General features: G+C 36.8%; 1 protein-coding gene across 3 annotated transcripts in view; it reads left to right on the plus strand.

Moving 5' to 3' along the window:
* Positions 1–19,377, plus strand: part of LOC150076660 (uncharacterized) — a 349,756-nt gene that overhangs the window by 161,314 nt on the left and 169,065 nt on the right. For 2 of the 3 annotated variants that reach the window (XM_090386112.1, XM_090386111.1), the window contains exons 7-8: positions 1,490–1,548; positions 12,429–12,464. In XM_090386112.1, the coding sequence (XP_090242238.1) occupies positions 1,490–1,548; positions 12,429–12,464 (95 nt within the window). The remainder of the gene's footprint in view (positions 1–1,489; positions 1,549–12,428; positions 12,465–19,377) is intronic. The other variant, XM_090386113.1, reaches the window with a different exon arrangement.

The following is a 19,377-nucleotide window of genomic DNA, read 5'->3' on the forward strand; positions in this document are numbered from 1 at the left end:
AACTTGTATTAGAAAAAACTAATAGTTCTGATACTATAGCAAATTATCTGGATCTTCATATAATAATATAGACGTAAACGTATATAATAAAAGAGATGCATTCAATTTTAACGTAGTAAGCCTTACAAATTGGAAATCTAATATATCAAAATCAGTGCATGCTAATATAATTTTATCACAATGTCTAAGGATTGCTTATATCTGCAATAGTAATAAAAATTGTTCAGCGTTCTTAACACTGTTGTACGGCAGGTTGATCAATAATCATTTCCCTATCGCTTACCTGAAATATCATTTCAGGAAAGCGATAAACATTATTAATTTCAAAAATTTGTTTTCTGAACCTATTGTTTTAATATAATTTTCAATATAATCGTTATATTTAGTGCCATGTATATATGTAAATAGGATACACTTTGCATTCTTGGTGTCTTACGGCGTAGAAAACCTGTACCCACCGGCTTGCAAATTACAGTGTATCATTTTTTTTTTTTTTTTTTTTTTTAAATATATAGTTAAATTCATTTAAATTTACTTAAATTCACGCTGAGATAACATGCAAATTCAGCTCAGGGTCCTACTATAGGAACGGGTTTGCGATCCCGGGCATACCCGAGCCACAACTTATATCTTGTAATGTCTTTAAACTGTCCTACACTCTTTATTTTTATTTCTCCGAAATTATTAGGGCAATCCGAGGACGTAGGAGAAACTATTTCTTATCTATACCACTATTTTTCGCCTTTGTGGAGTTCAGGTTCTATTATTCCTACTCCTTTAGTTTTTCTTCTTACTATCTGCATGTTTCTCTATGCGTTAATTTAATTTAATTATTTATTTTTACCGTATCCATCACATAGGGGGCACCACATATTATTTTGACGACTATTACATTATGTCCTAGATACGGTCAATATGTAGTATGTATTATATATTTAATCTTATTTTAATCATTAAATTACGTTCTCTGTCGGGTCAACGATGATTAATATATGCTTACATTTATATTTTACTTATATTTCTTACCCTTGATTCTAATATTTCTAATATTTCTAAATTTTATTATCATCTTTCGATTTATTTAAATTTGATTTATTTTCGGCCTATACCGGTTTATATTTGGTTTAGATTTAAATTACTTAGCATATATTGATCATCACAGAAACAGAGAACCTTGTCGTTTTTTGCCTTCATTCTGGGTGGTTGGCCCCAATTGACGTCATCTAGATTGTCGGTAAAAAGCGATAATAATTTTTTTTTTTTTTTTTTTTTTTTTGCGTTGTCTTAGGTCCCTGATGGTATTATTGTTGGATTTATTTTCTTTATATTATCCGTAATATTATATATATATATATATATATAAACTTATTGATCTTATACACTATAAATGGTTTCTCTTTTTATATATGTTTAAATATTTAAAATTCATATAAAATGGCCATCTTGTTGCTATGCATATAGTTGTGTTAGTATCTTTGAATTTTTGCAGAAATCTTTTCTTCTTTGCTTCACGAAGTTAGCAAGACAGAATTTAAACTTCTGGTGAAGGTAAAGTTAAATTTTATTAACACTAAACTTAAGTGACTATAATTCAGAGAAGTTCAGATGGATGGTAATTTTATATCATTAATGAATATTAAGGAAATAAAAAATAAAGCATTTTAAAATAAATTAATATTATTTTAACTCTTTGCAAACACATAGCTATAATATGATCACTAACTTAGTGATCACATGTATAAATTGCATGTCTGACTCCATTGAAACCTTGGGTAACATTGAATCAGAAGATAGGTCTTTGCACGTGCCCATTTTTATAATAGATATTACATATCAAAATAAAGTTTTTTAAAATAGCTTTAAAACAAAACCTGTTTTTAAAATCCCATTTCAATTAAAATGAAGATACCGCTATCCAAAAGTTACAAGGTATACCAAAAATATGCATTATTCCAAGCGTTTACATTTTGTAAAAATGTAACCCATGTTTTGTGAGGTGTAAAATTTTGTCTGAATTGTTTTTATATATACAGGCACTGCCTGGCTTACATAATACTCGACTTATGTAAATTCGACTTTACGTAAGTTTTTGCTGTCTGGTGCAAACTTAAAAAAATCGTAGAAACGTATTTTGCATCCCATAAGAATAAATGGAGGTATCGTGAAAATATTGCAATGTGAACCCAATACCACATTTGTTTTTTTTTTTTTCTTTTGGTAATTCATTCCAAGACCTCGAAAGTTGAAATTTTTGTTATATAACTAAACTATTTATCTCTCTAAAAGGTCATTTTTATAATGGAAATTGCACTACACTTTCATCATTATCATATGTTCTGTTATAAGAATCAATTTTGAACCCCTTTGTGTTATTTTTCTAAAACACCTTTTGGAGTTCACTACCATAAAACATCGGTTTGGCTGAAACAAGAAGAAGAAATGAATCACTTATAAGTTTATCAAGTGGAAATCTGCTGTACACCAATGGAAACAGTGAAAGGAGTGAAGGTGGAGTTGGGTTTCTGGTCCATAAAGATTTTAAAAACAACATTTTGGAATTCAAAAGTACATCACCAAGGGTGTCAAGGCTAATACTCAAGATTTCTAAGAGGTACAAGCTAAAGATTATAATGATTTATGCGCCAACATCGAGCCATGATGATGAAGAGGTTGAAGAAATGTACACCGAAATTGAGAGTCTTCTAGATGAGCAGAAAACCCACTACACTATTATTATAGGGACTTCAATGCTAAGGTTGGAAAAAGGCAAAACAGTGCAGAAAGAGGAACTATAGGAAATTTTGGAATTGGTGAAAGAAATAAAAGAGGTGAAAGACTTGTGGAATTTGCAGAATCTCAAGGACTGTCAGTAATGAACACTTTTTTCAAGAAAAGGGTGAACAGAAAGTGGACATGGAAGAGTCCAAATGGATTAACAACTAATGAAATCGACTTCATCCTCACTAACAGAAGATATATTGTGAATGATGTTACCGTCCTGAATAAGGTAAATGTTGGAAGTGATCACAGAATAGTAAGATGTACACTTGATATAGATGTAGGAAAGGAAAGGAAAAAACTGACTCGAGTAAATAATACAAAGGTCTTTGAGATAACAGAGGAGGAGAAAAAGCAGTATGTACTGGAACTTAAAAACAAGTTTGAGCTTCTGCAGACTGCTCAGGACCAAGATATCGACGAGGAATATTACAACTTTCTGAAAGTGATAAAGCCCAAGAAACCTATAGGGAAACAGAAATCCAAAGAAGAAAAAATTAGTAAAGAAACACTTGTCATGATGAACCGAAGACGACAAATGAAGAGCAAGAAAAACACTGACAGGGAGAAAATTGAGTATACTGAGTTATGCAAAGCCATTAGAAAGAGACTCAGAGAGGACATAAGAAGATTTAACACAAGAAAAGTAGAACAAGCATTAAGGGAAAACAAAGGATTTAAATCAGCAGCCATGAGCAGTACTACAGAAAGACAAATGATACTGAAACTGAAGAATAGCGATGGTGTACTTATAAACAGCAGAGAGAGCATAATTCAAATAGCAGAAGACTACTATAGAGAATTATACAAGGAGCGAGGGAATGATGCCAGCAGTGGGGAAGATGGATTGCAAAGTAGCAACACATACAACATACCCGATATTCTTCCTGATGAGGTAGAACATGCATTGAAGAAAATGAAGAATCGAAAAGCCCCGGGGGAAGATGAAGTTACTGTAGAGTTGTTAAAATTGGGAGGAAGAGCCATAACACAAAAACTGGCAAGGCTCTTCACAAAGTACATTAGAAAAGGTGTGACGCCTAAGCAGTGGAATAATGCAATCATAGTTTTGCTGCATAAGAAAGGAGATAAATCAGAAATTGGAAATTATAGACCAATTAGCTTGTTATCCCACATCTACAAGTTGTTCACAAGAGTCATTATTAACAGATTAGAAAGAATACTTGATGAGAATCAACTGAAAGAGCAAGCTGGCTTTAGGACAGGATTCTCAACTATGGATCACCTTCACGTAATATCACAGCTAATGGAGAAAGCAAATGAATATAAAACACCATTATGCCTGGCATTTGTGGATTATGAAAAGGCATTTGACTCCATACAGCATAAGGCAATGTTTCGGGCACTGGAAAGACAAGGCATAGATACCCCATATATTATGATTTTGAAGAAAATATATGAGAGTGCTACCTCCTTTATTAGACTAGACAAAGACAGTAGCAAATTTAAAATTGAGAAAGGAGTTCGACAAGGAGACACAATATCTCCGAAGCTGTTTACTGCTGCCCTTGAGGAAGCTTTCAGAAGATTAGACTAGTCGCAGAAAGGAGTCAATGCGAATGGAGAGTACCTAAACCATTTACGATTTGCAGATGACATTGTGGTTATAAGCCACAATCCCAAAGAATTAGAGGAAAATCTTAATCAGTTATGCACAGTTAGTAAGGATTTTGGACTAAAGATGAATATGGCTAAAACAAAAGTAATGATGAACAAGTATGCCATGGAAAGGGAAATAATGATTGAAGGAGCAGTAATTGAAAAGGTGGAGTCATATACTTATCTGGGACAAGTTATTAGCTGTAATAATGATAAATGGCTGGAAGTCAAGAGAAGAATAAATTTTGGATGGATAGCATTCAGGAAATATAGTCACATACTGAAGAGCAATATCCCAGTTTGTCTGAAACGTAAAATAATGAATCAATGTATACTCCCCACCATGACTTATGAAGTGAAATTTGGGCACTCACCAAAAGAATGGAAGAGAAGCTGAGAAATACACAGCGAAGAATGGAACGAATTATATTGGGAATCAGACTGTTAGATAAGAAGAGAAACACGTGGATTAGGCAGCAAACTCAAGTAAAGGACATTCTTATCAAAACTAAAGAACTAAAATGGTCTTGGGCAGGACACATAGCTCGAAGACATGATGACAGATGGACTAAGAAAATAACAGAATGGTATCCAAGAGGAGCTAGAAGAAAACCTGGAAGACAAAGTCGGAGATGGATAGATGAAATTCATGAGTTTTGGGTAGTAAATGGATTGCCAGTGCTCAAAACAGAAGGAACTGGAAAGTTGCTGGAGAGGCCTTCATCCTGCAGTGGATTGAAAATGGCTGATGTTGATGATGACCATAAAACAATAAAAAATAATTTGCACTTTCCAGTTTATTGGCCTTTTCTGTTATAAATGGGTAGTAAACTCGATCTTATTGCACTTGCGATAATACCAATAACTGGAATTCTGTGGGTTTTAACGTTACGGTATTATGGTGAAATGAGTTCCCCTTCACTGAAATCTTCAATCATATAAAAAGCATAAATAAATTTTCAGAATCTTCTCTTCATTCTTTTTTACTTATTAATCTGAAAATGGAAAGTGGAATGCAATGTGCTATCATCAGCAAAACTATGGATAGGATTTCCAGTCAATGGAAGAAGATCATTAATATACAAGAGGAAAAGAGTGGGGGAAAGAACTGAACCTTGGCGGACACCAGCATTAGTGGAGAAGTTAGAAGACAGAGAGCCATCTACCATCACCCTCAGTAAGCGATCAGAGAGAAAACTGCATAACCAATTACTAAAAACAGTTGGGAAACCATAAGATAAAAGCTTGTTTAGAAGACATTTATGCCAAACACGATCAAAAGCCTTTGAGATGTCAAGAGCAACTTCTTGTATTTCACCAAACTTTTTCATTGAATTTGTCCATAAATGGGTAACATAAGCCAGAATATCATCAGTGGATCGACACTGTCGGAATCCATACTGGCGATTGTTGATCAGATGGAAAGTTTCTAGGTAGTTTAAGAGTTGGTGGTTAATTGATTTCTCCATTACTTTAGAAAGAGTAGAAGTAATTGCAATGGAATGATAATTGAATAGGAGAGATTTGTCACCCTTTTTAGGAACTGGCTGGATATGAGCAAATTTCCAAGCAGAAGGAAACACACCTTTGGAATAAGAATGTGAAAAAAGATGGCAAAGGACAGGAGTAAGTTCAGGAGCACAGGTTTTGAGAACAGTGGAGAAATACCATTAGGACCTGGAGCTTTCTTAGCATCAACATTTGTTAAAATCCTTCTGACATCCTTTTGATGGAAGACCACAGGAGGAATTGAATGGAGTGTGTTGGGAATGGCGGGAGGTGTTTTACCAAGATCATTAATACATGAGTTGGAAGAAAAATGGGATGCTAGCAGGTCAGCCTTATCCTTGGCTGAAGTGACAACAGAACCATCTGGTTTTGACAGAGGTGGGAGCAGAGATGGGTATATGTTGCGGCAATAGCTTTGGGAAGAGACCAGAATGCTTGGCTAACATTAGGGCAAGAAGCAAGTTTTCTACTCTTAGCCTGTTCAAAATCTAGTTTGGACTGATTAATAACTGCTTTACAATTGTTGCGAGCTTTGGTGTAAGCAGAAAATGAAACTGAAGAATTAGAAACAAGCCAATTACGATATTCAACGTTCTTCTCTTGAACAGCCTTAGCACATTTATTGGAAAACCAAGGTTTAGATAAAGGACAAGATTTTAAAGTGGAGTGTGGAATAAAGGATTCCATTCCTACAAGAATAATTTCACTGACACGATCTGAGCAAATGTTGACATCAGAAGTTTTGAAACAGTAATCCGACCAAGAAAAAGAAGAAAAGAAATGTCGCAGGTCATCCCACTTTGCATTCTTGTAATGCCAAACAATACAAGATTGGGAATAGCCATGGGATAAAGGCTCCATTGGAGAAAAGACAATCACCAAGTTGTGATCTGAGGTGTCTAAAGGACCTCTCACTTCGACTGTGTACTTACAAAGGTTGTTTGTGAGAAAAAGATCAAGTGTGTTGGCTGTATGGTTAGAATTATCCGGTATTCTTGTAGGTAAAGGAACAATCTGTGCAAGGTCATTAGTAATTGCAAAACCCTCAGCATTTCGACCAGCTGGGTCGGTGTGACTAGAAAACGGAAGCCAGCCTGAGTTGTGAACATTAAAATCAACAAGGAAAATTACCTCACTGTTAGAAAAGTTGGACCGGAGAAAGTCAAGTTGCAAAGAGAGGAAGTCAAAGAGCTCCAAGTGATTAGTGGATTTGGGAGAACGGTAGAGACAACAGATGAATTTGACACAATGAGGTAGAGAGATTTTAAGCCAGAGAAGATTGAAATGAGGAAATTCCAAATTACCAAGTCTCTGACAGGGAATATCGGAACAGACACATGCACAAGTACCACCTTTGAGGGAAAGGAATCGTACAGCGAATAATTTGGGCAACTGAGATGAGCAGTAGTTGAATCAACCGATAACTGAGATTCTTTAAGAAAAAGTACATGGGGTTTGACAGACTGCAAGTGGAAATAGACATCATTGAGATTAGAATTGAGACCACGTATATTTGTGAATTAGGAAGTGTTTGGGAGGTTTAGATCTTTTCACAGATATGCTTACTCTATTAATTTGACAATTCATGGTGTATTCAATAGTGAGAAAAAGTGGGTGGGACATGCTGTATGAAGTGATGAAATATTTGGATATGGCATACACATGGTAAGAATATACCCAGATCCTTGACATAACGTGGCCTCGACAATGCCCCCCGCATACACACTACTTGGACTCCCTCTAGTCACTATCTGACAGAGTAGAGGTAGCAAGATTATACATTAGCTGATCTGGAAGCCTCCTAGAGAGTTACCAATAGGTTCGGTCTGGTCCGGTGTACTAACTAGCGGCCGGCCTGCGAACACCGTTTTAGGGCTGTACCCTCGAAATGTAAGGAAGATTGGATCTCGCCACGATGTTCATCATAACCTCAAAAGTCATCAATCATACTGCATGATGGAAGAGATGGGGAAGGGTTTACCGGAACTTAGCTCTGGAGACTAAACATGGGTTCCTCCACTTCAAGCCTCCAGTAATTATAAAGTGGTGGTATTGCACCGGTTGATATATAGAAATTTTGCTGGGAAAAGGTGGTGATTGTCCCTCTGTATAAGGCAATGATCGGGCCACGCCTTGAGTACTGTGTACAGGTCTGGAGGCCTCATTTTAGGAAGGATGTAGATTTGCTTGAGCGTGTACAGAGAAGGGCAACAAGATTGGTGAGGGGAATGAAGGGATCCTCTTACCAAGAGAGGCTTAAGTTCTGCAAATTGCAGTGGCTGGAGACTAGGCACCTGCGCGGTGATCTGATTGCGGTGTATAAGGACTTGAATGGGTTGAGCACGCTGAATTCTGATGGGATCCTTCCACTTGTTCAGATTACGAACCTAAGGGGGCATAAATTCAAATTAAGAAAAGACAGATGTAGAATTGATGTGCGGAAATTTGCCTTTAGTCAGAGGGTGGTTAATTGCTGGAACAAACTTCCATCTGTCGTTGTGGAAGTTGATAGGTTGAATAAATTTAAGGAGGAACTGGACAGGCATTTGGAGGGAATGGTGTTTTTTTTTTTTTTTTTTGGCTGATGCTGCATAAGCTCATATACTTGCTTTCTTGCATCACATGCCACTATTACTACCCCAGGTGCTTTTCTTATGTTTAACTTCAACAATTTCTCCTCCACTTTGCTCTCAATTATTACAAAATCATTAAGTATCCTGCTACAATTTGATAACCTTCTGCCATTTTCAAACTTTAATAATTCCTCATGTGTGAATGTAGATGCAAAATACTCATTCAGTTTGTTTGCTATCTGCCTTCTGCCTTCGCCTGCCTAACCTCCTTTGTGACCTGATTACAGACTATCTGCCATTATATCTGATTATATCTGCCATAGGCATCTGAGTCGCTTGATAATTTATATGCATCCCATGCATTTTTCTTCCCTGTTACGAGTCTCATTAGTTCATTAGATAACATTTAGGCCTAAACCTTGTTCAAGTGCCATGTTGAAGGTGGAAAAGCTATTAATAATATGGATGGAAAATGAGATTCTGAAGCAAGTGCCCCTGAGTCCAGTGGCCATTTAAGCAAAAGCAAGAAGTATTTGTGATGATATTAAGGATAAGTACGGCTAACCCCAAGCCAAGTTCACGGCAAGCAATGGATAGTTTAATAGGGTCAAGCATCATATTGGTTTCCAAAACATTAAAGTATGCGGTGAAGTCACCAGTGCCAATTCTGCAGCTGCAGAGAAATTTTGTGATGTGTTGGAAAAAACCCATTCTAAATCTCCACAGCCCTAAACTTCCGCAGCTATGTGCTTATCAGCTGGAGAGTTAATTCTGGTAACGATGCTCCAAAGGTAAACTTGCTGACGTTATGCCTGTCTCCTCTCTCTTTTTGTAATTTTATAATTTTAAAATTTTTAAAATATTGTACACTTTTGTAATTTTTTCCGTACATGAGATTAAAAAAATTGAATAAATAATTCTATTTACATGTTCGTTGAACATTTCTTTTTTGTTTCGATCAAATTCAGCGCACAGTTGCAAGTGCTGCATAAGCATTTAGGGAAATTCCGACATGTAGAGTTCCGCAGAATGCAACCCTTATATAAGTCAGGGAGTGGCTGTATTGTTGTATCAAATTTCACTAAACAATCGAGGTAAGTCAGGGATGAATGCTGTGCTGATATGAAATGTCCTGTAACAGCGTTTCCCAAACTTGGGTCCGTGGACACCTGGGGTTGCGTAGACCAGTTCCAGAAAGTCTGCGAAACTTTCAGAAGGTATCAAGTAATATATGTTTATTTTCCTAAAAATATACTGATAGAATCACAAGTTTTGTCATAGAACATTACTTATTTACCTGCAGCAAAAATAATGACATCAACTTTATTAGGAGAAAAGACAATACAGTAAGCAGGAGAATTTCAAAAAATAGCAGAAAATATAAAACAGCAACTAGTTGCCACAGTAAGTAAGAGCCGATATTATTTGTTTCAGTTAGATTAAAAAAGAGATATTTCTCAAAATGCTAATCTGTTAGCTTTTATACGTTATGCAGTGATGCAGCCAGGGTAGAGTCAGCAGGTACATTGTACCCCTGACGCAAATTTGGTATTGTGGCGCTTTTTAGCATTAACCAATTGGCACCTTTTTTTTGTGAATGTACCTGCCGACAAAAAATCTTGGCTACGCCATTGATGTTATGATTGTAATAACAAAATTTATGAAGATTTGTTATTTTGTTAACAGTTAGAAACACATACAACTGGTTCAGCTATATTTGGTATATTAAATGGTTTTATAAAAACACACCAAATGGAATGGTCAAAATATGCTGGAATTTGTACTGACGGGGCTCGTGCAATGGCAGGTAGTTGGGTGGGTAAAGTGCCTGCCTAGCAACCCAAAGGTTGTGGGTTTGAATCCCACCTCGGGCTTGTATCAGAGTACTGCAAAAAACCTTGGGAGGTGCATTATGGCCACAGAAGCCGATGCACCAACAACTAACAAAACAAAGAAATGGCAGGACAAATTTCAGGTTTGCGAGGACACATACAAGTGGTTGCTCCTGAAACAATATGGAATCGTATTATACACAGACAGTCATCAGCTGCAAAGCAAATGCCTGAAAATAATATTAGATGAAGTTGTTAAGGTGATTAATTACGTTAAGGGTAAACCTTTTAACTCTCAAATATTTGAAATTATTTCAGGAAATGGACAGCAAACATAATCAGCTTATTTTGTATACCGAAGTACTTTATTATTATTATTAGCCATATGGTGCAAGGAAGCCTGAGGCTTATGCTGCATCAGCCAAAAAAAAATAAAAAATAAAAAATTCCCAAATATTACCCTAAGAGAGAGAGGGAGAGAGAGAGAGAGAGAGAGAGAGAGGGAGAGAGAGAGAGAGAAATCACCAAGAAAGAGAAGAATGATGATATCCAGCTCAGGACCCTGGGTTTGCCAAGCCCATACTCACCAGATGTGAGCCCCTGGGGTTCTTATTATTATTCAATTCATTAAGCTTGATTTCACCCCCTGTACAGCTGGTTGGCTAGAAGGGTGTACATAGAATTATAAGTGAAAAATACATACACACATTAAAAGGACAATAGATAATGTTTTGTAACTCCACATTGTAACTTCCTGATCCCTTTCCTCCTTCACTGTTTTTAATTCAACCCCATCAAGTGTATAATTTATTTGTGGATTGCTTTCCCCAAGTGTAAGACCTTTGCATATAGCAGCATTAAAACATAGCTGCCACTTGAACAGACTTCAGAGATGGTCAGATCTTTGAAGTTTGTACAAGTCATCCTGAAGGAGTGCTTGTTGCTGATCATTAACAATTTGCCAATCTTCATAACATCTTCAAATTTTGACATCATGCCTTCCATCCTTTCATCGATTGCATTTATGCAAATGAGAAACAACAGTGGTCCAAGTACTGATCCTTGAAGGATTTATGTTTCTCATTTATGCAAATGAGAAACAACAGTGGTCCAAGTACTGATCCTTGAAGGACCCCACTCCAATCTGAAGAATATCCATTAATCATAACCCTCTGCCTTCTGCTCTGCAGCCACCCTTCAATTCATCTCAGAATCTTACCAGTAATCCCAACCTGTTCAAGCTTATACAGTAGCCTCTCATGAGGGACTGAGTCAAATGCTTTGCTGAAATCCAAATAAACTTGGTCAAAATTATTCCCAAATCCAGCTCATGAGTAATTGTGTTAAAATAGCCTACTGAGTTAGTTAAGCATGATTTACCTTTAACAAAGCCATGTTGTGTGTGTCCTTCAGATTGCCATATCTATTTTAAATGCGCTTGGATTGCCCTCTTAATCACTGCTTCTAAGATTTTTCCTACCACTGAAGTCACACTAACCCATCTGTAGTTACCAAAAAGTTGTGCACAAAAAGTTTGTACCTGAAAGACAAACAGTCAACTCTGAATTTTACAGAGGAGCAATGTACAGACTGTTGAAAAGAATTTGGCATGTTAGGCCAGATGTGACCAAGTCAGGTGAATGGTTCTTGCTTCGTGGCAATGCACCTTCACACAGTGTGACCATTTGTCAAGCAATTTCTTGCATGGAAGGGCATTGGGTGCTTCACCATCCCATATATTCTTTGGAGTTGGCACCTGCTGATTATTTTTTGTTCCCCAAAGTGAAATGCCATCTGAAGTGGCACCATTTTTGACAGTTTTTCTGAGATCCAAACCAGTGTTCTTAAGCAGCATAGTGCTAGAGGATGTATGTTCATATTCTATTTTATATGCATGTAAATCCATCCTCACAGTTAATCATATGAAAATATCATTTCTCCTCAGTTATATCATTATATATATATATTTGTAAACACATTATTATAATAATTTCTATCATAAAATCTTTCTATTTATGATCTATAATGCTATTATTTAATTAAACATTACATATTAATTATTAATTTTTTAGGAAATACTTGCTGACAGTTCCATTTATTATTATTTTTTATACAGAATTCAAGTTTTCTTGATGAGACATGGCTACTTGGGGTAAGTTTTGGATTAAAAAGCAATCATTGTAAATGGAGGTTGTAATTAAAGATTTCATCTAAAAGTTCTGTTAATAAAAATTTGAAATTGTACTGAGATTCAAAATAAATGATATCCAGGCTGTGGGGAAACAAATGGCATGAGAAAAAGTTATTTCTAAAATAATATTGGCATTGACAAAATGATATAAGGAAATAAAGTTTATTCAGCATCATCCAAAAAATAAAATTCTCTCCAATTTTTGTGCCTATTCCTTTTAATAATTGTTCAATCCTTCAAATTTATTCAGAGACTACACATTTCCATAACACTACATAGAAAAGTTTATTTCTTAACAATCAGTTGCCCTCTAGCGGAAGTCAGATTTCTGCAGGATTCTGTTTGAATTAATTTTTTTTTTCCCTTTATATAAATGCTGTGAAAGCAGCTTTACTCATCTTGACTCATCACAGAAAGCGTAAAGATGCTACCGGCATTTAGTTTATTTAAACACTTTAGTTAGGTCACCATGCAAATTCCTAGTTTCCAAATGCTGTAGGGTCCCAGTCTTTCATGGTAAGAATACCTTTTTTTACATCAAACTAATCTTGCTGATCTTCTTTGTATCATTTCCAAGATATCTATGGCCCTCCTAAAATAAAGTTTCCAAGCCTGTTAGTATGCAGCATACCAGTTAGCCTAACTATACATTGCTATATACATTAGGATAATGACCTCTTTATCTTGCTGGCAAAGTTCTTGTATATAGCTGAGAGGACAACATGAATTGTTCTACAGCTTGTCTGCACCATCTTCATGTCATATTGTACAGTTGCCCCTAGGTCTTTTTCTTTATCAGCTACCTTTAGTTTGGTACTACCCAAATAGTATGTTTTTCTGGGATTATTTTTACCCAAATGCAGTACCTTGCATTTATTAGTGTTAAACCAAAACCATCATTTTTCAGTCGATCTGGCCAGTTTATCTAAATCTTCATGAATTAGCATACCCCGATTATGAATTAGCATACCATACTTAAATGCTATTAACTACCCTGTCCACGTTGTATCATCAGCAAACTTTGATATCAAACTTGAAACACATACATCAATATCATTAATAAATATAAATATAAAATATGAATATAAAGAAATATAAAACAATCACCTGAATGGATTCAAGATATAAAAATGTGGCTATGAGGTAAGATTAATAAAAAAACATATGCCTTGGCCATTCAGAGTAGGTGGGTTTCCTTGTATACCTTGCATTTATTAGTGTTAAACCAAAACCATCATTTTTCAGTCGATCTGGCAAGTTTATCTAAATCTTCATGAATTAGCATACCCCGATTATGAATTAGCATACCATACTTAAATGCTATTAACTACCCTGTCCATGTTGTATCATCAGCAAACTTTGATATCAAACTTGAAACACATACATCAATATCATTAATAAATATAAATATAAAATATGAATATAAAGAAATATAAAACAATCACCTGAATGGATTCAAGATATAAAAATGTGGCTATGAGGTAAGATTAATAACAAAACATATGCCTTGGCCATTCAGAGTAGGTGGGTTTCCTTGTAACTATGTTATCTCTTGCCAATAAACTGGTATTTATTTATTTTGTTTTAAAGGATTATTATTAATCCTTCAATAATAAGATTGGCATAGGTTTAAATTATAAGTAAACTGTAAATCATGCAGTAAGGTTATTGTAATATAATAAATAAATAATATATAGATATACAATACACACAATACTTAAATTAATACACAGATTTTACCCCATCACCTAAATTTATATTAAACTCTTATTAAATTGTTTATTGGATCTTTCTGGACATGCTCCATTTGTTACAAGATTGAATGGTACCTGCTGCTTAGACAAACTCTGTTGGTAGTTGGGAAAGGGATGAGAAATCCATCCCTTTCTCAACAGCTCATAGAATTGTAATAGATTATGCATTTTCCCTCCCTTTCCATCAGAATTATTAAACAGACTTTCCAGTGAACCAAAAGTGAAGTGATCAATCTTAATTCTTTCTCTTTAGCTAGCAACTTTTGTCTCTGTTTTTTTTTTTTTTTTCTTTTTTTTTTTTTCTGAGGTGTTTCCTTTGAGAAGTCTCATGTATATAAGTCATTGAATAGAATAAAATTTTATTCAATGACCTATGTACTTTAAACAAAATATGTTATCTCTTGCCAATAAACTGATATTTATTTATTTATTTTATTTAAAGGATTATTATTAACATAGGTTTTTCTAAATTATGAAATGAAATGCTACTGAAGTAATTTTTAAAGGGCATATGTATTAAGAAATTAAATGTGAAAGGAAGTATGATACTTTGTATTCAAATCTGTAGGGATTTTTATGAAGAAGACTAATTTATATATACAGGTTTGTACCAGATATTTCAAAATTTCAAATGTGTTTTTATTTCCTCTACAATAGCTTTTTTTTTTTTTTTTTTGAAAATAAACTTTTTTCTTATTTAATAACCTTGTTACTATCAAGTTTATATAATGTCCATCTGCAAATAGGCACCTCCGTAGCCAGGTGGCCAGGAGCAGCAGCAGTGCGTAGCACATGCTTCTTGATTAGACCGGGGTTCGAGCCCGTGAGCCACCAAATATGGAGGATGCGGAAAGGTCAGAGAATGACCACCGCATATCCCTGGAGCAATATGGCCTTAGTTGCCAATGCTCCTAAAAACTAAATAACAACAACAACATCTGCAAGCAGAAGAATGCATATAATCAGGATGCAAATAATCTGTTTTTACTGAAAAATGAGTTATTAATATAGTAACTTATATGGATGCACTGTGTAAGCTTTGATAGTAATGTGGTTATTAAAATGAAATTGTTTATTTTAACATGTTCAAGAGGCATTCAGAGAGAGTAATACTCTTGATCTGGTTATCAGCAGTGATCATTCTTGTATTAAGAATTTGCAGATAAAGGAACCACTAGGTGGCAGTGCTCATAGTGTACTGATGTGGGATTTACTTAAAGATATAATTACCATCAAGGGTAGGGGAAAGGATTTTTGCTTCCGTAAAGGTGAGTATAGTGGTCTCAGAAAGTTTTTAAATTCTGTACAGTGGGATCAACTGACGATGTTACCAACAGTAAATTCTAAGTGGGAAGCATTCAAGGAATTAATCGTGGATGCTACTAAAAGTTTCATACCTATTAAGAAATATTAGCATTAGTAGAGGCATTTGATGCAAGAAAGCAAGCTTATGCAGCATCAGCCAAAAAAAAAAAAAAATAAAGTAAAATAAATAAATAAAAAATAACCACTTCCACTTCACCCCTCTGTTCGTTCGAAATACCTGTCCAGCTGAGCCTTAAACTTATTTAGGCTATCAACTTCCACGACAAGGGATGGAAGTCTGTTCCACCTACCAACCACTCGCTGGCTAAAGGCAAATTTCCGCACATCTATCCTACATCTGTCTTTCCTCAATTTGAATTTATGCCCTCTCAGGTGATTATTCTGAGCAAGAGGAAGAATCCGATCAGCATTGAGCATGCTCAAACCATTCAAGGCTTTGTACACCTCTATCAGATCACCTCGCTGGTGCCTAGTCTCCAGACACTGTAATTCGCAAAACTTAAGCCTTTCTTCGTAAGAGCACCCCTTTGTTCCATTCACTAATCTTGTTGCCCTTCTCTGTACTCGTTCCAGCAGCTCTACATCCTTCTTGAAATGAGGCCTCCAGACCTGTATACAGTACTCTAGGTGTGGCCTGACCATTGCCTTATACAAGGGAATAATCACCTCCTTATCCCTGCTAGAAAAATTCCCATATATCATTGACAATACACCATGAGCTACTCTTGCAGCCCGTCTGCACTGCTCAGAGAACTTCATATCTGCCTGCACAACCACCCCCAGGTCCCTTTCATTCTCTACCACTGTCAGTGTAGTACCACAGAGTTGATACGTTGCTCTGGGGTTGCTGTTTCCCATATGTAGTACTTTACATTTGTGAATGTTAAACTTCATTTGCCACCTCTCAGCCCATCTGCTCAACCTTCCCAGATCCTGTTGCAGCAGCATAGTGTCAGTAGTGTCCTTGACAACCCTGCCAACCTTCGTATCGTCTGCAAACTTGGACATTAAGCTTGATATACCATTATCAATATCATTTATAAATACCGAAAACAATAAAGGACCCAATACTGAACCCTGAGGGACTCCACTAATAACATTAGTCCACGATGAGCAGTGTCCATTGATTACCACTCTCTGTCTTCTCCCCCTCAACCACCCCTTTATCCATAGCAGCAATTTGCCTCCAATGCCACACTGCTCCAATTTGTGCAGCAGTCTTCCATGTGCAACAGTATCAAAAGCCTTTCTAAGATCCAAGTATATAATATTCTTCAAGGTTTAGGCCTAAATGGTTATCAAATGAACTAATGAGTCTCGTAACAGAGAAGAAAAATGCATGGGATGCATATAAATTATCAAGCGACTCAGAAGCCTATGGCAGGTATAAGCTAGTCTCTAATTGACTCACAAAGAAGGTTAGGCAGGCGAAGGCAGATTACGAGAAATCCTTGGCAAAAGATGCTAAGGAAAACAGCAAGGATTTCTTTACTTATACAGGGTGATTCACTGCCAGTGCGACAAACTTGCAGGAGGTGTAGGGGGCACAAAGACGAATCGGAATCACATAGCATTGCAGGGTCCGAAATGCCTTCGTCATGCGGTAGAGGACGTTGAACGGGAGGTCGCGTGAACAGCGATCCCGCTGGAAGTCATCATTTGCGAACCGTTTCCCAAGACAGTAGGAAGGACGAGTATTCAAACGTTGAACTGGCCGACATGCACCTCTCGTATGGAGCTGCGGACTGTAATGAGCGCACCGCTCTGCACTTGTACTAGGAACGTTTCCCGCACAGGCGTGCTCCTCATCATACGATTTTTGCACGTGTGCACAGAGGGGTTAAGTGAGACTGGTTGTTTCACAAGAGCTACCATGAATCGAGAGCGAATGACGAGGACGCCAGACAATGAGGAGAATGTCCTACGTCTTGCAGAAGGCAATCCGAGTACGAGTACTCGAGCAATAGGCCAACGATTGGGTATTTCCCAATCCACTGTATGGAGGATACTGTCAACAAACCAAATGAGTTCATACCATCTGCAACGTGTCCAATCATTGGTGCCTGCAGATTATCCACTCCGGAGGACTTTTGCTACTTGGTTTCTTCAACAGAAATGGTTTGCAAATGCTGACTTCCAGCAGGGTCGCTGTTCACGCGACCTCCCGTTCAACGTCCTCTACCACATGAAGAAGGCATTTCGGACCCTGCAATGCTATGTGATTCTGATTCGTCTTTGTGCTCCCTACACCTCCTGCTAGTTTATCGCACTGGTAGTGAATCACCCTGTATAAACTCTAAAAGGAAGGGGATGAATCTGATTGGTCCACTTGACATTCGATGGTTCGACTGTTGATGATCCTGCTCAGATAGTAACAAACTCAATGAGTATTTCATTCAAACACATGAGGATTTATTAAGGTTTGAAAATGGCAGAAGGTGATCAAATTGTAGCCGAGTGGTCAGGAGCAGGAGTGCAGTAGCACACGCTCCTTCAGTAGACCGGAGTTCAAGCCCCTAACTGCTGAATACGGTCGATCTGCCTACCCGCACTGGACCAGCGTGGCAGACTATGGTCCATTTCCCTCAGCATAAATTGTTGAGGAGGCTTCCATCCTGCAGTGGGTTGATAATGGCTGCACTTTACCTTTTTTTTTTTTTTTTTTACTTAATGATTTTGTAATAACTGAGAGCAAAGTAAAGGAGAAATTGTTGAAGTTAAACATAAGAAAAACACCTGGGGTGGATGGGATCTATCCAGTTGTATTAAAGGAGGCGGCAAAGCAACTAAGCAAGCCCTTAGCCATAATGAGAGCATCCTTGGACTCAGGGGAGGTTCCCATGGACTGGAGATGTGCAAATGTATCCCCAATTCACAAAGGGGGATTGAAGGGTGACACGAGTAATTACAGACCAGTTAGTTTAACTTCTGTTCTGGGTAAAATTATGGAGTCACTGGTTAAAGATGCATTGCAGTATCATCTAGACAAGACTGCAGCAATAATTCAGACACAGCATGGGTTTGTTAAGGGAATGTCTTGTCTGACAAAATTTGATAGGATATTATGATGTGGTTATAAAGGAACTGGATGCAAAAAATAATTTTGATATAATATATTTGGATTTCAGGAAAGCTTTTGACACTGTTGCGCATGGAAGACTATTGTACAAATTGGAGTATAATGGTATTAAGGTTAAGTTGCTACAGTGGATAAAAGGATGGTTAAATGGGAGAAGACAGAGGGTGGTAATCAATGGGTGCTGCTCTTCGTGGACTAATGTTATTAGTGGAGTCCCACATACCAGTGGGACTCCACTAATAACATTAGTGTTATTAGTTCGGTGTTGGGTCCACTGTTGTTTTGTATATTTATCAATGATATTGATGAAGGTATATCAGGCTTAATGTCAAAGTTTGCAGTGATACAAAGGTTGGCAGGGTTGTTAATGACAGTAATGGCAGTGTGCTACTGCAACAGGATGTAGATAATTTGGGCAGATGAGCCAAGAAGTGGCAACTGAAGTTTAACCTTGACAAATGCAAAGTACTGCATATGGGTAGAAGTAACCCCAGAGAAATGTATCAACTGTGTGGTACTACGCTTATGGTGGTAGAAAATGAAAAAGACCTGGGAGTAATTGTGCAGTGAGATATGTAGTTTTATGAGCAATGCAGAGAGACTGCCAGGGCAGGTCATGGGGTTTTGTCAATGATATATAGGAATTTTGCTGGGAAAAGGTGGTGATTGTCCCTCTGTATAAGGCAATGGTCGGGCCACGCCTTGAGTACTGCGT

Source organism: Mastigoproctus giganteus, chromosome 12 (genome assembly GCF_048544385.1).
Source record: "Mastigoproctus giganteus isolate SK-2022 chromosome 12, ASM4854438v1, whole genome shotgun sequence".
Classification (NCBI taxonomy): domain Eukaryota; kingdom Metazoa; phylum Arthropoda; class Arachnida; order Uropygi; family Thelyphonidae; genus Mastigoproctus; species Mastigoproctus giganteus.